The 15,932-nt window shown below is 49.2% G+C and overlaps 1 protein-coding gene across 1 annotated transcript; it reads left to right on the top strand.

The window, feature by feature from the left end:
* The first annotated feature begins 2,130 nt into the window (after positions 1 to 2,130).
* LOC124705687 (replication protein A 70 kDa DNA-binding subunit B-like) lies at positions 2,131 to 15,102 on the top strand. The gene is made up of 16 exons (XM_047237388.1): positions 2,131 to 2,206; positions 2,287 to 2,338; positions 2,422 to 2,488; positions 11,221 to 11,364; positions 11,690 to 11,963; positions 12,055 to 12,157; positions 12,235 to 12,365; positions 12,446 to 12,527; positions 12,661 to 12,793; positions 12,928 to 13,082; positions 13,190 to 13,646; positions 13,733 to 13,854; positions 14,018 to 14,060; positions 14,425 to 14,474; positions 14,568 to 14,677; positions 14,770 to 15,102. Exons 4-15 carry the CDS (start codon positions 11,221 to 11,223, stop codon positions 14,650 to 14,652), a joined length of 1,779 nt encoding a protein of 592 aa, XP_047093344.1. The 5' UTR covers positions 2,131 to 2,206; positions 2,287 to 2,338; positions 2,422 to 2,488; the 3' UTR covers positions 14,653 to 14,677; positions 14,770 to 15,102.
* Positions 15,103 to 15,932: the final 830 nt, after the last annotated feature.

The raw sequence follows: 15,932 nt of genomic DNA, 5'->3' as shown, positions 1-15,932 counted from the left end.
ATTCACTATTCAAATAAAGTAGACTATATGTAAGTATAAAATACACACTTTATAAAATACACAGTAATTCAATATTCCATAAAATACACACTCACTTTTTATTCTCTATTTAACTAGTAGTTTTTTTTGCAAAAAGGTACACCTTTTATGCAAACAGGCCCTTAAAGAGATTACAAAAAAACCAATCGGGTCCTCACGTTCCTGCCTCCAGCTCGATCTCCACAGGAGCTCGATCTGCACGGGAGCGAGCAGCGCCTGTTGCCGTGGTGCGCCGAGGTGATGGGCGGCGTCCGGCGGCCAGGGAAAGGGGTCGCGGCGGCCGGCGAGAGATGTCCACGGCTGCTAGGGGAGGGGTGGTGGCGGCCGGCGACCAGGCGGCATCACGGGGTGGCGGGCGGCCAGGGGCAGCGACGGGTGACATCCAGGGGCGGCGGCCGGCGTCCAGGGGCAGCGGCGGGTGGCGAGCGACGTCTAGGGCAGCCAGGGGAGGGGGTGGCGACGGCCGGCGGCCAGGGGGCGGTGGCGGCCGACGGCCAGAGGAGGGGCACGGGAGCGAGCGTGTGTGATTTCGTTTCCTTTCAGAGCAAATGAGGGGACCGGGCTGTGGTCTGGGGGTGCGCTGGTGGGGCCCTCACGAAGGATTGCGGGATGAACTCAGCTTGGCTGGGTTGTGAAGCTCGATTTTCCGAGCTAGGCTGAGGGGCGTTTTTCGTATGAGGTGGGCATAGCCCATCTGTGTTCATCCGGGCTAACAAACATAGGTATGCCTAAAAATCTCAGCTGAGATGGGAAATTCTGGATTGATACGAGCTACCAAACACACCCTACGTCTCTTCTTTTGGGACAAATTAAACCCCTCGGGTTCCAGTTCATAATGTTGATATTTAACTCTAACATTGGATCACAAACAGTACATCAGTTGACAGCACACAACTACTACACCTTGCCACCTTCCCCGCACCATTACAGGGCATATATATTGATGAATCAGCTTGCGGTTGCTGGACAATGTTTGCCAAATGTTTTTCCACATTTTGTTCAGATCTCCCGGCTGGAAAATCGATATCTTTCGTTCCTCTTATCTGGCTAGATCGTCTGCACGAAAATAATTGCAGTTGCCCAAAAACCCACGTGAAAATTCGGTCAGGGGATCTTGACGTAAGAGGCATGGAACTATTTAGAAAGGTTAAGAGGATCCCCTACCCGAGCCTTTCTAGCCTATCCACGATAGTCGCTGCTTCATTTCGTTTGGTTCTGGCCAATCCATTATGTGACACCTGTTTGTTTCTGGTTCGTTGCAAGTTGGACACTGACTTGAGATTCGTTGGGAGTTGGATCATCACGGCACGATCTTGTATCCACGCAGACTCTGCCTGTGGGCCTAGCCAGTGGTGTCCCAGGTTGTCATTCTCAGATTACCCGTGTGGTTACAGGCCGTGGCGTCGCAAGATTTTTAGCGTCCAGGTCTCATGGTAGGCACGCATTTTCCCAACCGTTTTGTCACCGAGCCTCTTCGTTCTTCTTCTGTGCTGCTGTAGCCTATCTTTGCCAGGTCCCGCCTGTCATGCAGAAAGTGTGTGCGAGTTTTGGTACGTCTCGATTTGGCTTGGAGAAAGGCTGCTGACACCCGAAAAGCAGGTTCTGGCACCGTCCTTGACTATGTGTGGCGTGCATATGCTTTCGCCTCCGCGCTGTTTGACGCTGTAGGTGGGTCGGCAGGTACGTGGGTCCCATTTGTCATTCTCGCACTGGGTTAGTGTTGGAGTTGTTGTTTATTTACACCCTGCTTGCTGTGGGCCTCGCTTCTAGGGCCATGGGACATGCGTGTCGTTTTTGTTTGTCTTAGTTGTTTCAGCCCACGTCCGTCTGCCGGTGGACCTTAGAATGTTTTGGCCCGCTTGTCTGTCACTTTTCTGTTTGAGATTCAGGTCTGCTGGACCAAGATTACTCTGCGCGTGTACATGTCTAAGTATTCCTTTCTCTGTGCCCCTACTCTGCCCCAAAATCAGAAGCTCCACTACCCTCGTCTTCCTCGAGCTCTCCCTCGAAGAGACTTGCTGGTGTGCTCCGACCACGCCGCCGTTTGAGCTCCGAGCCGCCGCCGCCGCTGTTCGACCTCCGATCTGCCGCCGCCGTTCGAGCTCCTCGCCGAAGCCGCCGCTCGACCTCGGAGCCGCCGCCGCTGCCATGGAGGGATTTGGTTGAGGTGTGTTTGTTGGTATACTCCGCCCAGGACGCTGTTCTGTTTTTTTGGCTCCTGATTTTTTTTTGCTTCTCCTTTCCTAGGTTGCTGTCCATCATAGTTTGCTGGATCGCTGGTTCCTAAGTGATTCCTCAGGTATTGTGCTTAATTGCCTTCCTTTGTTCAGGTCTCTTCTATATGTTGACGCTGTCTCACGATTATATTTCTCTTGCTTTTAGATTGACCCGCTCCGTGCTCTGCTCCTTACAACCCGTTCCTTGGATTTCTTGCATTCTGTCTGCCAAGGTATAGGACCACGTCCTTTGCATTCTTTTCCGTCTATTTTGTTGATTGCTTGTGATATTGTTCGTCTAGCCAGTGCAGCTTATCTGTTTGTTGTTATGTGTGAGAGGTGGTAATCCTATTGTCACTGATCGGATTGTGGTGTATGCTGCTTTTCTGTTTGCGTGTGATGCTTAGATTCGCGCTAAATTTAAATGGACTCGTTGCCTGATGGGTCTTCTCGTTCCCGTACCGTAGCGCGCCGGCGTGCTCGAGTTTCGGCTCGCGTCGCTCTGTTTGATGGTTCGTAAATATTTAGTTTTACTTACCGTGTGATTATCCTAGGTTACCCTTCTCTTAGTGCTATTTCTTTTGTCTTCTGTTGTGGTAGCTGCGTTTAATCCTCGATATAAGCGTGCTCCTAGAGAGGTCGTGGACACTTCGCGGTTTGTAGGTGAGAAGTCATATGCCTCTGTTAGTATTTTGCCTCCTACGATCTGTTCGTTACGTTCTGACGTTTCTGCCGATTCAGGCCCTGGGTTTTTCCCTGTTGTCACACCTGAGTATGGTCGAATACGCCGTAAGCAACGACTTTACAGGATGAGGACGCGTAGATGGGCAAAGTCAGGTGTGCCCTAGGCCCCTAGCTGTTTCGATTTGTAGGTTCATGTGGCAGCTCTGTCCTCATGTTTTTGTGCTTTCATTCGAAGGTCGTTACCCTTTTCCAACAGCATCTGCTTCTAGGAGTCTTTTCAACGTTCAGTACATGGAGTTTTTGAAAGGTAGCTTTCTGATTTAGCGAGCAGGACTTGTTTGTAGTTTTACCATTTATTCTCTGTGAGCTGTAGGCTCATTCTGTCGATATACAGCTACTTATGCAGGTGTGTCTTACCATGGCGCCCCTGACTACCGTTGTCAGTTTTGTGGTGCCGTGTTCTGGTTTCCTGAGCGTTGCAAGGACGAGACCTCCGTAAGGAAGCGTCGTGTCTTGTACAGCCTGTGCTGCAAGGGTGGGAAGGTCCGGATTCCACCCTTCAAGGCGCCACCACCATTCCTCGCGGATCTCATTAGGTTTGATGGTGATTCACGCAGCAAACGTTTCTTACAAAAAAATCGGCAGTATAACTCAATGTTTGCGTTTACTTCCATGGGAGCTGACATCGATAGACATATAAATGATCGTGGTGGTCCACACGTCTTTAAGATGAGTGGCCAGTCGTATCACCGCATAGGTTCCTTGCTGCCAAACCGAGGTGCAGATCCCAAGTTTGTTGAGCTGTATATCCATGACACTCAGAACGAGGCTGATAACCGAATTAAAGCTGTGATGCCTGAGGTTGATTCTAGCGAGGCTGACGCTGATGTTGATATAGTAAATGGGCTGCAAGGTATGCTAGATATTTGTAATCCACTTGTCAAGAAGTTTAGAGACGCTAGAGATCGACTTAGGGACCAGGGTGATGATCGTATTGGTATTAGAATTGTCGGTGCTGAAAAGGGTGATCCTGTGCAGTTCAATCTGCCCTCTGTTAGTGAGCTTGCTGGTTTGGTTGTAAATGACTTTAGTGGTGAGAATTATCACCGTGATATTATAGTTGATAGCAAGGTTAAAGGTCTGCACCATGTGTCTAGCCTACACCCAGCTTTTATGTCTCTCCAGTACCCGTTGTTGTTTCCTCATGGTGATAGAGGCTTCCAGTTAGGAATCCCCCATAGAGATATAGAGCCTGGTTGCAGCGAAGGAAGGAGCACTATTAGTATTCAGGAATACTACTGCTACTGTTGTCACTATAGGCAGAATCAGTACAACCCCTTCATATGTTGTGGTAGATTATCCGCTCAGTCACAGGTTGATTCGTTTGCGTGCGTCGAGGAAGGCAGGCTGACTTATATAGCAAACCACCAGGATGACTTCAGATGTGAGCACTTTCAGGGAGTGGCTGATGCAGTTGGGAAGGGTAATCTCGATGGTAGCACGATAGGTAAAAAACGAATTCTTCCTGCAAGCTTCACTGGTGGTGACCGTTACCAGCAGCAGAATTTTCAGGATGCTGTTGCTATCTGTAGAGTGCATGGTTCCCCGCACCTGTTTCCAACCTTCACGTGCTCTCCCAAGTGGCCTGAAATAAAGAAGCTCTTCTTTTAGAGCCCGGACAGAAGTACACCGATAGGTCTGATATTATATGTAGGGTCTACAAAATGAAGCTTGATGAGCTTGTTGCGGATATCGCCGGTGGTCATATATTTGGTCCTGTTTCTGCAAGTAGGTTTCTTGTGCACATTTTTCCTCTCATGCGCAGCATGTTTCCTCCAATTATAGTTTGCTTTCTTTGTGTGTAGTGCTTGTCAGTGTAGAGTTCCAGAAGCGAGGTCTGCCACATGCCCACATTCTTGTGTGGCTTAAGAACCCATACACGGAGGGCGGTGTGACGCAGCTTGCTGACAAGTTCATCTCTGCGGAAATACCTGATCCGAAGGTAGATCCATTGGGATACTCACTTGTCGAAGAGTTTATGATGCATGGTCCATGTGGTCCAGCTAATAAGAATTGCCCTTGCATGAAAGATAATATGTGCTCCAAAAAATTCCCTAAAGATTTCCAAAACGAAACTACAGTTGATGACAATGGTTTTGTCGTTTATAGGCGACGTGACACAGGTGTGGCTGTTAACAAAAATGGTGCACTTGATAACCGTCATGTTGTTCCTTATAACATGGCTTTGCTCAAGAAATATCAGGCTCATATCAATGTAGAATGGTGCAATAGGACCGAATTAATAAAGTATCTATTCAAGTACGTGACCAAAGGAACTGATCGTGCAAAAGTTGTTTTCACAAAGTACAAAAAACGAACACATGGTGTCTCTGTTGACACTGATACTGCTGAACAATCCGATGTCCATGGTAGGCGTAAGAAGAGGCGTTTACGTGGCGCTCTGGCTGCTGAATTTGAGAAAGATGAGATCCAGGATTTCCTTAATTGCCGCTATCTCTGTGATAAGGAATGCATATGGCGATTGTTTGGTTATGATGTCCATATGCATTTTCCAACCGTAGAACGCCTTGCATGCCATCTCCCTAGCATGAACACTGTCATATTCAAGTCTACCACCCATTTGCCCTCGCTCCTTTCCACCCCGCGTTTGCAGCGAACAACACTCACTTCTTGGTTTGTGGCTAACAAAAAGTTCCCTTCTGGTAGGTCTCTTACGTATTGCGAGTACCCCTCTAGCTTTACGTGGTCGAGTGAAAATAGAGAGTGGACCAAGAGAAAGTATGGCAACACAATAGGTCGAATATACTATATTCCTCCGAATACCGGTGAGTGCTTCTATCTGCGTATGCTTCTAATGTATGTGAAAGGAGCAGAGTCGTACGAGGACGTGAGAACATTTGAGGGTGTCGTGTATGCGACTTTTAAGGAGGCGTGTGCTGCAAGAGGTTTGGTGGGTGATGATGAGGAGTGGTTCAAGGCATTCGATGAAGCTGTTCGTTGGGGTATGGGTGGTCAGCTGCGAGCTCTGTTTGTGATGATGTTTATGTACTGTGGGATAGGAGATGAACTTGCTTTTTTGAGAAATACTGGCGCCCTATGTCAGATGACATACTATATAATCTGCGTAGGAGCTTGAACGATGAATCTTATACCCTCCCTGACAATAGCTTAAAGAGCATAGTCCTGGAGGAGCTGCACATCCTCTTTGCTAGGAATGGTTCTTCTCCTTCTACCTATAATCTACCCCCTGTTGTGCATGATAGCTCAACTGGGTTTTCGAATAGGTTGATTGACGATGAGATGTCTTATGATGTTAGCGATCTTCTTGCCCAGGCTCCTGTGCTGTATGCGAAGCTAAATCGTGGCCAACGCCTTGCTTTTGACTCCATAGTGAGCAGTGTGGAATCTGGCACTCCTGCCTTCTATTTTGTGTCTGGTTATGGCGGTACAGGCAAAACCTTTTTATGGACTTCGCTTGTTACTCGTCTGAGGTCTGAGCGTAAGGTTGTCCTTGCTGTTGCATCATCTGGTGTTGCATCCCTGCTTTTACCTGGTGGTAGGACAGCTCATTCACGTTTTAAAATCCCTATTGACATAACCGAGACCAGCATATGTGATATTAAGCGGGGTACAATGCTTGCTGGCCTGGTTCAGTCTGCCCATCTTATCATTTGGGATGAGGCTCTTATGACTCACCGTCGCTGTTTCGAAGCTTTAGATCGCTCTTTGCGTGATGTCCTTTCTGAAGAAGATGCTTCCCTTGGTTCTGTGCCTTTTGGTGGTAAGGTTGTTGTGCTAGGTGGTGATTTGAGGCAGATTTTACCTGTGGTGGAAGGAGGCGTGAGGTCTCAGACTGTTAACGCGGCTATAACCAGTTCTTTTCTGTGGTCTTTTGCAAACGTTCTGGAATTAAAGGAAAACATGCGTCTAAAAGCACCCTCACTCGATGCGGCAGCGCAGGCTGAGCTGACTGAATTTAGTGATTGGATACTAGCAGTGGGTAATGGCACTGCTCCCGTGTCTCGCAGATTAGATGAAAGTGAAGCCAGTTGGATAGAATTGCCATTAGATGTACTGTGTTGGATAAAGTCCCTGTACTGTTGTCTCTGTGGAGGCTGCTGCACATGGTCCTGTGGAGGACTGGCTGCAGCATACATGGTCCTTGTGAAGGACTGCTGTTAGGATAGGAAAGTATCTTTGACTGCCTTTTTAGGGGCATCAAGGACTGGCAGTTAGCAGCACCCTTGACTGCTTTTAGGGGCATCAAGGACTGGCAGTTAGACTAGCATCTTAGCATATTCGTGGCTGGCTAGCAGCTATATATCTGTATCCCCAACCCTCAGGTTGGTTATGGCATTGTGTGAGATGTGTGTGAAATAAACCAACGAAAATTGCCCCAACTCTCCTAGTGTCATCCTCTTCTTCATGAAAGTGAGGCTAGAGATAGCTCTGATATCAAGTGGTATCAGAGCAAGGTTGTCTTGCAACCTAAGCATTTCCTGCTCCTCCCCTTCACAGGGAAGAGAGCAGCCCCAGCGAGTAGCAGCCTCACCTGCCCCTGGTTACTTCCCTCCCTCCGGGTTGTCGAGCAGCAGCTCGTCGGAAGCAGCGCTCAGCCCCCCAGCAGCGAGCCATGTCCGACGGCCACTCTCAGCACACGGCTACCTCCAGCACGCGGCGTCGGCGGGAGGCCGATCGCGCCGCGGCAGAGGAGCGTGAACGAGTGGCTGCAGCAGCCGCTGCGGCGGCAGCAAGGGCGTCGAGGCTGGCAGCGGCCGAGCTGGCAGCAGCCAGAGCAGAGGTAGAAGCAGCAGCGGCAGCGGAGGCAGCACGCGTAGCAGCGGCGGAGGTCGAGGTGCTGCGCGGCAGCGCCAATGGCTCCGGTTCTGCTGATGGCAACGCCGGCGCAGATGCCACAGCGCGAGAGCGGGTGGCGCAGTGGGCAGCCGAGCACGCCCGCGCATACGGCGGTGGTGCTCCCGGAGGAGGCGCGCACGGCGGTGGCGCTCCTGGAGGAGGCGCACACGGCGGTGGCGCTCCCGGAGGAGGCGCGCACGGCGGTGGCGCTCCCGGAGGAGGCGCGCACGGCGGTGGCGCTCCCGGAGGAGGCGCGCACGGCGGTGGCGCTCCCGGAGGAGGCGCGCATGGCGGTGGGGCTCCCGGAGGAGGCGCGCACGGCGGCGGCCGCTGGGACGACCAAGACCGCGGCCTCTATGGGGTCCGGACTGTGGTCAGGGACGTTGGTCCCGGTGCAGGGTGGCCTACCCTCACCAAAACCAACTATGTCGAGTGGGCCGCGGTCATGAGGATCGGGCTCCGGGTGCGGCACATGTGGGAGGCGGTCCGATGCGGCGACGTCGACCGCCATGAGGATCGACGGGCGTTGGATGCCCTCATCGCTGCGGTTCCGCCCGAGATGCGGTTCTCGCTTTCCAACAAGCGGACTGCCAAGGAAGCTTGGGACGCCATCGCTGCGGCACGCATCGGCGGCGATCGTGCTCGCAAGTCGACACTGCGGAGCACTTCGCAAGGAGTGGGAGAACCCGGCCTTCAAGCCGGGGGAGGACGTCGATGACTTTGCTCTCCGTCTCAACACTCGTTGCGGAAGATGGTGCGGTTCGGTGATGACACCTACGACGAGGAGAGAGCTGTCGAGAAGCTCTTTCGCCGTATCCCCGAGAAGTACAAGCGGATGGCTCGATCGATCGAGTCTCGTCGGACCTCTCCACGATGACGATCGAGGAGGCGATAGGTCGCCTCAAGGTCGTCGACACCGACGAGCCACAACCTCTCTCGGGGCCCATCACCATTGATGGGAAGCTACTTCTCACTCGGGAGCGGTGGGATTCCTGCCACGGTGACATGAAGAAGGGGAGTCTTCTTCCACGCCGAGCGGCCGCAAGCGTGGCAAGCCGCGCAAAGACGCCCGAGCCGGGGTGCAAGGACTTGCCGACGATGATGCCCGCGGAGGCGCCCGGGAGGCGCCGCCGGCGAGCACAAGCCGGCACCGGACGACACCTGCCACAAGCGTGGCCGGCTTGGCCATTGGGCCGGGAGTGTCGGCAGCCACGACGCGGCCGGGCCCACGTCGCACGAGCAGAGGAGGAGGAGGAGTCGGCTCGTTCATGGCGCATGCAAGCATCGAGCTACCTCCAGCGGTACCGACCGCAGCGGCTCTCCTCCACCTCGACGAGTCAAAGGCACACGCCCTTCTTGGCGATGGCTCCGGCAACAACAAGACTGGCGGGTGGTGCCTCGACACCGGTGCCACCCACCACATGACCGGTCGACGGGAGTTCTTCGCCGACCTTGACTCCGACGTGCGAGGCTCCGTCAAGTTTGGGGATGCCTCCGCCGTGGAGATTAAGGGTGTCGGCTCCGTCACCTTCACCGCCAAGACCGGAGAGCATTGGTTGCTCACGCGGTGTCTACTACATTCCCGCGCCGAGGAACTCCATCATCAGCACTGGGACAGCTGGATGAGAACGGCTCCCGCGTGCTGATCGAGAGCGGAGTTCCGCGCATCTGGGATCGCCACCGTCGCCTGCTTGCCAAGGTAACTAGAGGCACAAATCGCCTCTATGTTCTTGATGTGCAGGTGGCACAACCCCTCTGTCTCGCTGCTCGTCGGGAGGACGAGGCGTGGCAGTGGCACGAGCGCTTCGAGCATCCTCATCTTGAGGCCCTGAAGCGTCTCAGTGACACGGAGATGGTGCGAGACCTGCTGTGCCTCGACCATGTGGTGCAGTTCTGCGACGTCCGGGCGAGCTTCCGAGTCAAGGAGAGGCTCGAGCTCGTGCACAAGGACTTGTACGGCTCGGGATGGCTCACCGCTCCCACAAGACGACGTACAAGACTTAGGGGGAGAATGTTGGATAAAGTCCCTGTACTGTTGTCTCTGTGGAGGCTGCTGCACATGGTCCTGTGGAGGACTGGCTGCAGCATACATGGTCCTTGTGAAGGACTGCTGTTAGGATAGGAAAGTATCTTTGACTGCCTTTTTAGGGGCATCAAGGACTGGCAGTTAGCAGCACCCTTGACTGCTTTTAGGGGCATCAAGGACTGGCAGTTAGACTAGCATCTTAGCATATTCGTGGCTGGCTAGCAGCTATATATCTGTATCCCCAACCCTCAGGTTGGTTATGGCATTGTGTGAGATGTGTGTGAAATAAACCAACGAAAATTGCCCCAACTCTCCTAGTGTCATCCTCTTCTTCATGAAAGTGAGGCTAGAGATACTATCATACTGATCATGTCTGGTGCTAATAAAATCCAGGCTATCATTGATGCTGTTTATACTGATTTCACTTCCATGTATAGAGACACTTCTTACTTATGTGGCCGTGCTATACTGTCCCCCACCAATGACGTGTGCAATGAAATTAATGATGTCATGATTTCCATGGTTCCTGGTGAGCAGAGGGAGTATCTTAGCTGTGACTCTGTATCGAACGTTTCTGAAAAGTTTAACGATATAGACGCGATCTATCAGGTTGACCTGCTGAACAGTATAAAAATTAACAATTTTCCTGAGCATAAGCTGGTTCTCAAAGTTGGTGTGCCAATCATGTTGCTCCGTAATTTAAACCCGACAGCTGGTCTCTGCAATGGCACAAGGATGATAATAATGGAGTTAGGCGATAGGTTGATTGAGGCATGTATTATAACCGGTTCTAATGTTGGTGAGACTGTCTACATTCCTAGGATTATGCTATCTCACAGGCACAAAAAATGGGCATACACGTTGGAGAGGCGTCAGTTTCCCATACGTGTCTGCTATGCCATGACCATAAATAAGAGCCAAGGCCAGAGCCTTTCAGCGGTTGGCCTCTACCTCAGGAACCCAGTGTTTTCTCATGGCCAACTGTATGTGGCTCTCTCACGTGTAACTTCCAAGAGCGGCCTGAAAGTTCTAATTGAAGATGAATCACAAAACTACTCACGATGGACGAGGAATATTGTCTACCGTGAGGTTTTTAGTGCGTTAGAGTGATCTATGCAATATATGGTTGTACATATGTGTCTATGTGATATATCTTATTGGGGATTGTTTCATGTTTGTGATTAGGTGTGTTCCTGTCTGTATCATTATTGTCATATATGATGTTGTGTGTATTCTGTTGTATATACTATTTTCTCTCCTTACGCTTATCTGTTTGGTCCTACTGTTTGGGTATGATTCCACTCTGCACAGTATTAGTTTCCATGTTCTCTTGAGTTCCAGCATTGTTAGCTTTAACGTGCCATGCTATTGTTACAGATGGGTTTCGATTCACTCTCTGACATTTCTCCGGCTAGCAAGCACTGGTGCGTGAATGTCCGAGTTGCTCGCATGTGGGACTACTGTGGGACACGTGATGGTCAGCCACCAATTCACGTTGATCTTGTGCTGATAGATGATAAGGTATGATTATACTATTTTGTTGCTGTTAGCTTTTCAAAGCAGGCTCATTCAGTAGTTCTTCCATTAGAGGACCGACCTAAGATTATTTGCTCAGCTCTGGTAGTTAGTTCCAATTTTACATCATCTGTTAGAAATTGGTATGTGTTCAGAGCTCATATTAACGGTAAGGGATTCTGCTTCTTCATGTACCTGTGCTGCACACTATAATCTTTTGGGGCACGTAATATTTTTGTTCAGATCATCATGTTCTCTGTTCTTAGTTTATTTTGTTTCTTCTCATTTTAAATCAGGTTAGTGCACTGACTAATCTACTTGGTGTTTACAGGGTAATGCCATGTATGCAGAAATACCTGGTACCGAGGCAAAGAAGTTCAAAGACCTGATTCACGAACAAGGAGTCTACTCTCTTAAAAAATTCTTTGTGGCTACAAGCAAATCCTCATACAAGCCATTTCCTGCTAAATACATGATGAAGTTTACACCTTGGACAACTGTAAGTGAGATGCAGGGTGTGCCTGACACATTCCCTATGCATGTCTATAACCTGGTTCCTTTTTGTGACCTCCCTTCACGTGTTGGAGCTCAGGATTGCTTCACGGGTATGTGTATTCTACTTAGAATACACCCATGTACATGTGCTCGATGATGTGATTCTTGGATGCAATCTGATGCATTTTATTTTTCCTGTAGATGTATTGGGGCAGATTGTGGGTGTTTCTAAGCTGGGTCATGTTCACATGTCAACTAACACAACTGCCACTCCTAAGCGGGTTATTACTCTCAGAGATGACAGGTAAGATTCTTATGCTCTGCTGCCGTACACATCTATATTTAGCAATCTTGTTTACAATCACTTTGAAAAAAATGCAGGAACGCAGAGGTGAAGCTTGTCCTCTGGGGACAGAGGGCTATTGAGTTCGATGCGGAGCTTGTGTTTGACAACGGCCAGAATACCCCTGTTGTTGGAGTCTTTGTGGGTGTGCTTATGAAATCTTACAACAGTGAGTTGTTCTTCTGGCTGTCGGTTTTTGCTTTATGTTAATGCTTTGTATGTCAGACCATTTGGCCATATGCCTTGTAGATGATGAGACGCTGAGTGGTGGATCTGCATGTAGATGGTACTTGAACGAAGACATTCCTGAGATTGACTCTTACTTTGAAAGGTGGTGCAAAATATCTGCCTATCTTTCATAGTCAGTGTGTTTGTTGGTTACTTTAGCCTACCGATGTGCTCTCTGTGTTTTTTAGCTTAACCAACCGGTGTGCTTATGAGCTGATCCTGTATGCTCTATCCAGGCTAGGTGATGACTTCGCTAAAGTTCAGTGGATTTCTACCGGTACTGAAAAATTTGCTGTGCCGCGCAATAGAGGTGATCTTCCACACAAGACAGTTGCTGAGCTTAGGGAATTGGATCCATGGGAAACAGAGGTACACGGGTATACCTTCCCTTCAGTAGATCACTTGTTTGCTTCTTTTTTTTTTGTAAAATCCACCCAAAATAATTTACTTGGATGACCAAAAAATTGACTGTCGCTTAACTGCGTCCATTCACTGATGTGCAGGCTACAGACTTCCTCTGTACTGTGACAATTTCAAGCGTGGCACCTGAACAGGCATGGTGGTTCCATTCATGCTCCAAGTGCCACCGATCAGCCACCTCTTATGGATCAGAATACAAATGCAACGGAGGCTGTGTTTCGACAAAAGCTTATCCAAAGTGTGCCTCTTTTTTTTTCTCATTTCCTCAAGCTCCCTATTTTTATGAAGCAAGCCTCTTACGACTCATGTTTATTCATAAGCTGCATCATGCTTGTCTTGTTATAGGTACCGTCTATGCCTTGTTGGGACCGATGGCACCGGTACTGCCGAGTTTGTGTTCTTCAACCGTGTTGCTCAGCAGCTGGTTGGAAAAACAGTGATGTCTCTCTTAAGATCCCCCGGCCTTCCTCGTGAGATTGCTGCCGTTGTTTGTCAGAAATATACTCTTGCTGTGTCGGTGACCCAGAAAAGTCTACAGCAGAGGAACATATCGTTCCAAGTCAATGCAATTGAAACTTTCTTTGGAAGGCAGAACTCTGTGCCACATGACACCCGCGTCCCTGCTATAACCTCTATGCCACAGTCCACCCGCTTTCCTACTATACTTCCCATGCCTACGACAGACACATCTTCACTCGATCAAATTCTTGGTGAGCCAGCTGCCGGTGACTCATCTGTGGCTATTCCTGACCTCCCTATCCCCAATGAAGATGTCCCAAAGAAACCAGGTCCAGTTCGCACGGTATGCTCTCTTATGTGTTTGTTTCATTTCATGGTTACCAATGCTTCCTTCTACCCTCACTAACATGTGTATTGCCTTTGTCGCAGCCACTTCGTAACCTTAAAAGAAAGCAGCCTGAAGATCATAGCCCTAGCACTCTCAAGAATCCTCTTGCTAATAATGCTGCAAACACCTCTGTCACAGCTGTTGCGGACCTCACAGCTGAAGTGTAAGTCATTTAACCCCTAAATGAGTTGTTATCTTGTGTTCTTCCTCACCTTCTCATACAGTTGATGCATGTTAAACTTATTTTTTCCTTCAAAACCTAGATCCTTTGTCTCGTTTGTTAGTGTTCCTTCATCGGCTTTACTTCCTCTTGATTTGCTCTGCAGCAACACTGCCGCTGAGACGGAAGGTTCCTCTTTAACTGCCAAGGTGATGCTTTCTATCCTTAGCAATGGCTGCCAATGATTCTAATTACGTGTCATATTACTATTGTTAGAGTATGAATTTTCTCCCACGTATTTAGCTAATTCATATTTGCTGCTCTCGTTCGCCTCTGGGCATGTGATGATGAACATTTCGGAACCTATGATTATTGCTATCATATGCGACATTGTTTCCTTTTGTTGTGTTCTTTTAGTTCATAAAAACAAAAAAAAAAGTATCTTATTGTGCAGCAGCTACTGAAAGAGGGATATGAAATGAGATGTGATTAACAATATTTTGTTTAGGTTAGTCAGTCACACCAGTTAAATTCATCAGAATCTATTGGCTGAGGTGTGTCTTGTTTCACCAGGATACTGAGTCAGGCCTTGAAGATGCAAACAACAATGCGGCAAAGAAAAGGTGCTTCTTACTGCTTGCACTTTTATTTTCCTTGAGGTCAAATGTCTATGTACTCCTGTCTTACTTTCCAGTGTGTTTCTTCTTCTTTGGCAGTAAGGTGCTGACAAATGTGGCTGATCCTCCCTCTGCAACTCCCAGTGTTCGAATTAAGAAGTCGCCGCTAAAGAAGGGAAAGTAGTGCCATGTTGTCATTCCCTATCAAGGTGATTGGCTTCATCATCTATGACCTGGTTCTTTACTCCAGGCCTCTCCTTTAATTGGCGCATACTGAATTGTTTGTTCTATTCTTTGATAGGCTGCGTGCTCATTTTGGATCCATGTTGGTGTTGCTGCACGCTCGTCCATGTTATTACGCTTTACTTTGCTTGTAAATTATGTGCCTAGGTGGACATAATGGTGATATGTAATATATGCTCCAAACACCACCTTTAGTATTATACAGGTCTGCATGACCTGATATCCTATTAAACTAGACAAGAACAAGCCCACTCTATGGTATTGTATTTAGGTTTACTGCAGAAACTGCTATGTTGATGGTGTTGTATTTCGTTTTAGACAATTCTATGCTACCTTATCTACCGGTTTAATGCGTACATGTTTTAAAGTATCTACATTATTGTTAATTTTATCTCCACTGTGATCGATACTCTGGTTATTTGGTATGATGGAGCTACGTGTTATATTGCTTCCAGTTGGCCTGCTATATAATTTCAGCTATCTTGATTGCCAAAATGTCGCTCACAATGCAAGCGTGTAGGTTGGCTTGGCAGCTATCTAAAGTCTGCAATTTCATAGCTAAGGATCACTATACTTAGAATTTCTGATCGTCTGTTTTTTGCTAGCCGATAAAAATGATCTGTGGGAATGGAGAAAGAACAACGCCTACTTTGTCTACTATAGATACGGCAAAGCCATCTCATCACCTTCATCACCGGAGCGATGTTCCGCAGGCCATTGCTAAGACTAGCTTCTTTAGCGTCCATGCCAATCGAACGGTACTGCTCTGCCCCTCTATTTGCGCGGCCCTACCGTTCCTCCATCTACTCCACGAACTACAGCTCCAACAACGAGCAACGCCCTAGCAAGCATCCCAACACGGAGTTAGGGGATCAGGAATAGAGCGGTTCACGGGGACGATTTGGACACGGACGAGAGCTGACCTTGTAGGAAACAAGAAAGGAACCAAATATATTGGATGCTGGGCCAAGAATAGAGCACGATTGGGCCGCACTGGACCGGTTAGGAGCCGCCCCGGGGGGCGGCCCAGCTACTAGTATTTGTTTAACTGCACCGGCTAAAGAAAAACGGTCGGTGTCCGTGAGAGCAAGCAGTGGCTATCTTCCTGGCTGTCGCGACTGCCGATCGTCATCTGGTCAGAAGGTGCGCTGCCGCGGTCGAGGCCCATCGCGGTCAGTAGCATTGTGGCGAACCAGGTCTCCCGCCTCAGCGGTCAGTTGC

The sequence above is a fragment of the Lolium rigidum genome, chromosome 4, assembly GCF_022539505.1.
Source record: "Lolium rigidum isolate FL_2022 chromosome 4, APGP_CSIRO_Lrig_0.1, whole genome shotgun sequence".
NCBI classification, from domain to species: domain Eukaryota; kingdom Viridiplantae; phylum Streptophyta; class Magnoliopsida; order Poales; family Poaceae; genus Lolium; species Lolium rigidum.
This window is presented reverse-complemented; position numbering and strand designations above follow the sequence as displayed.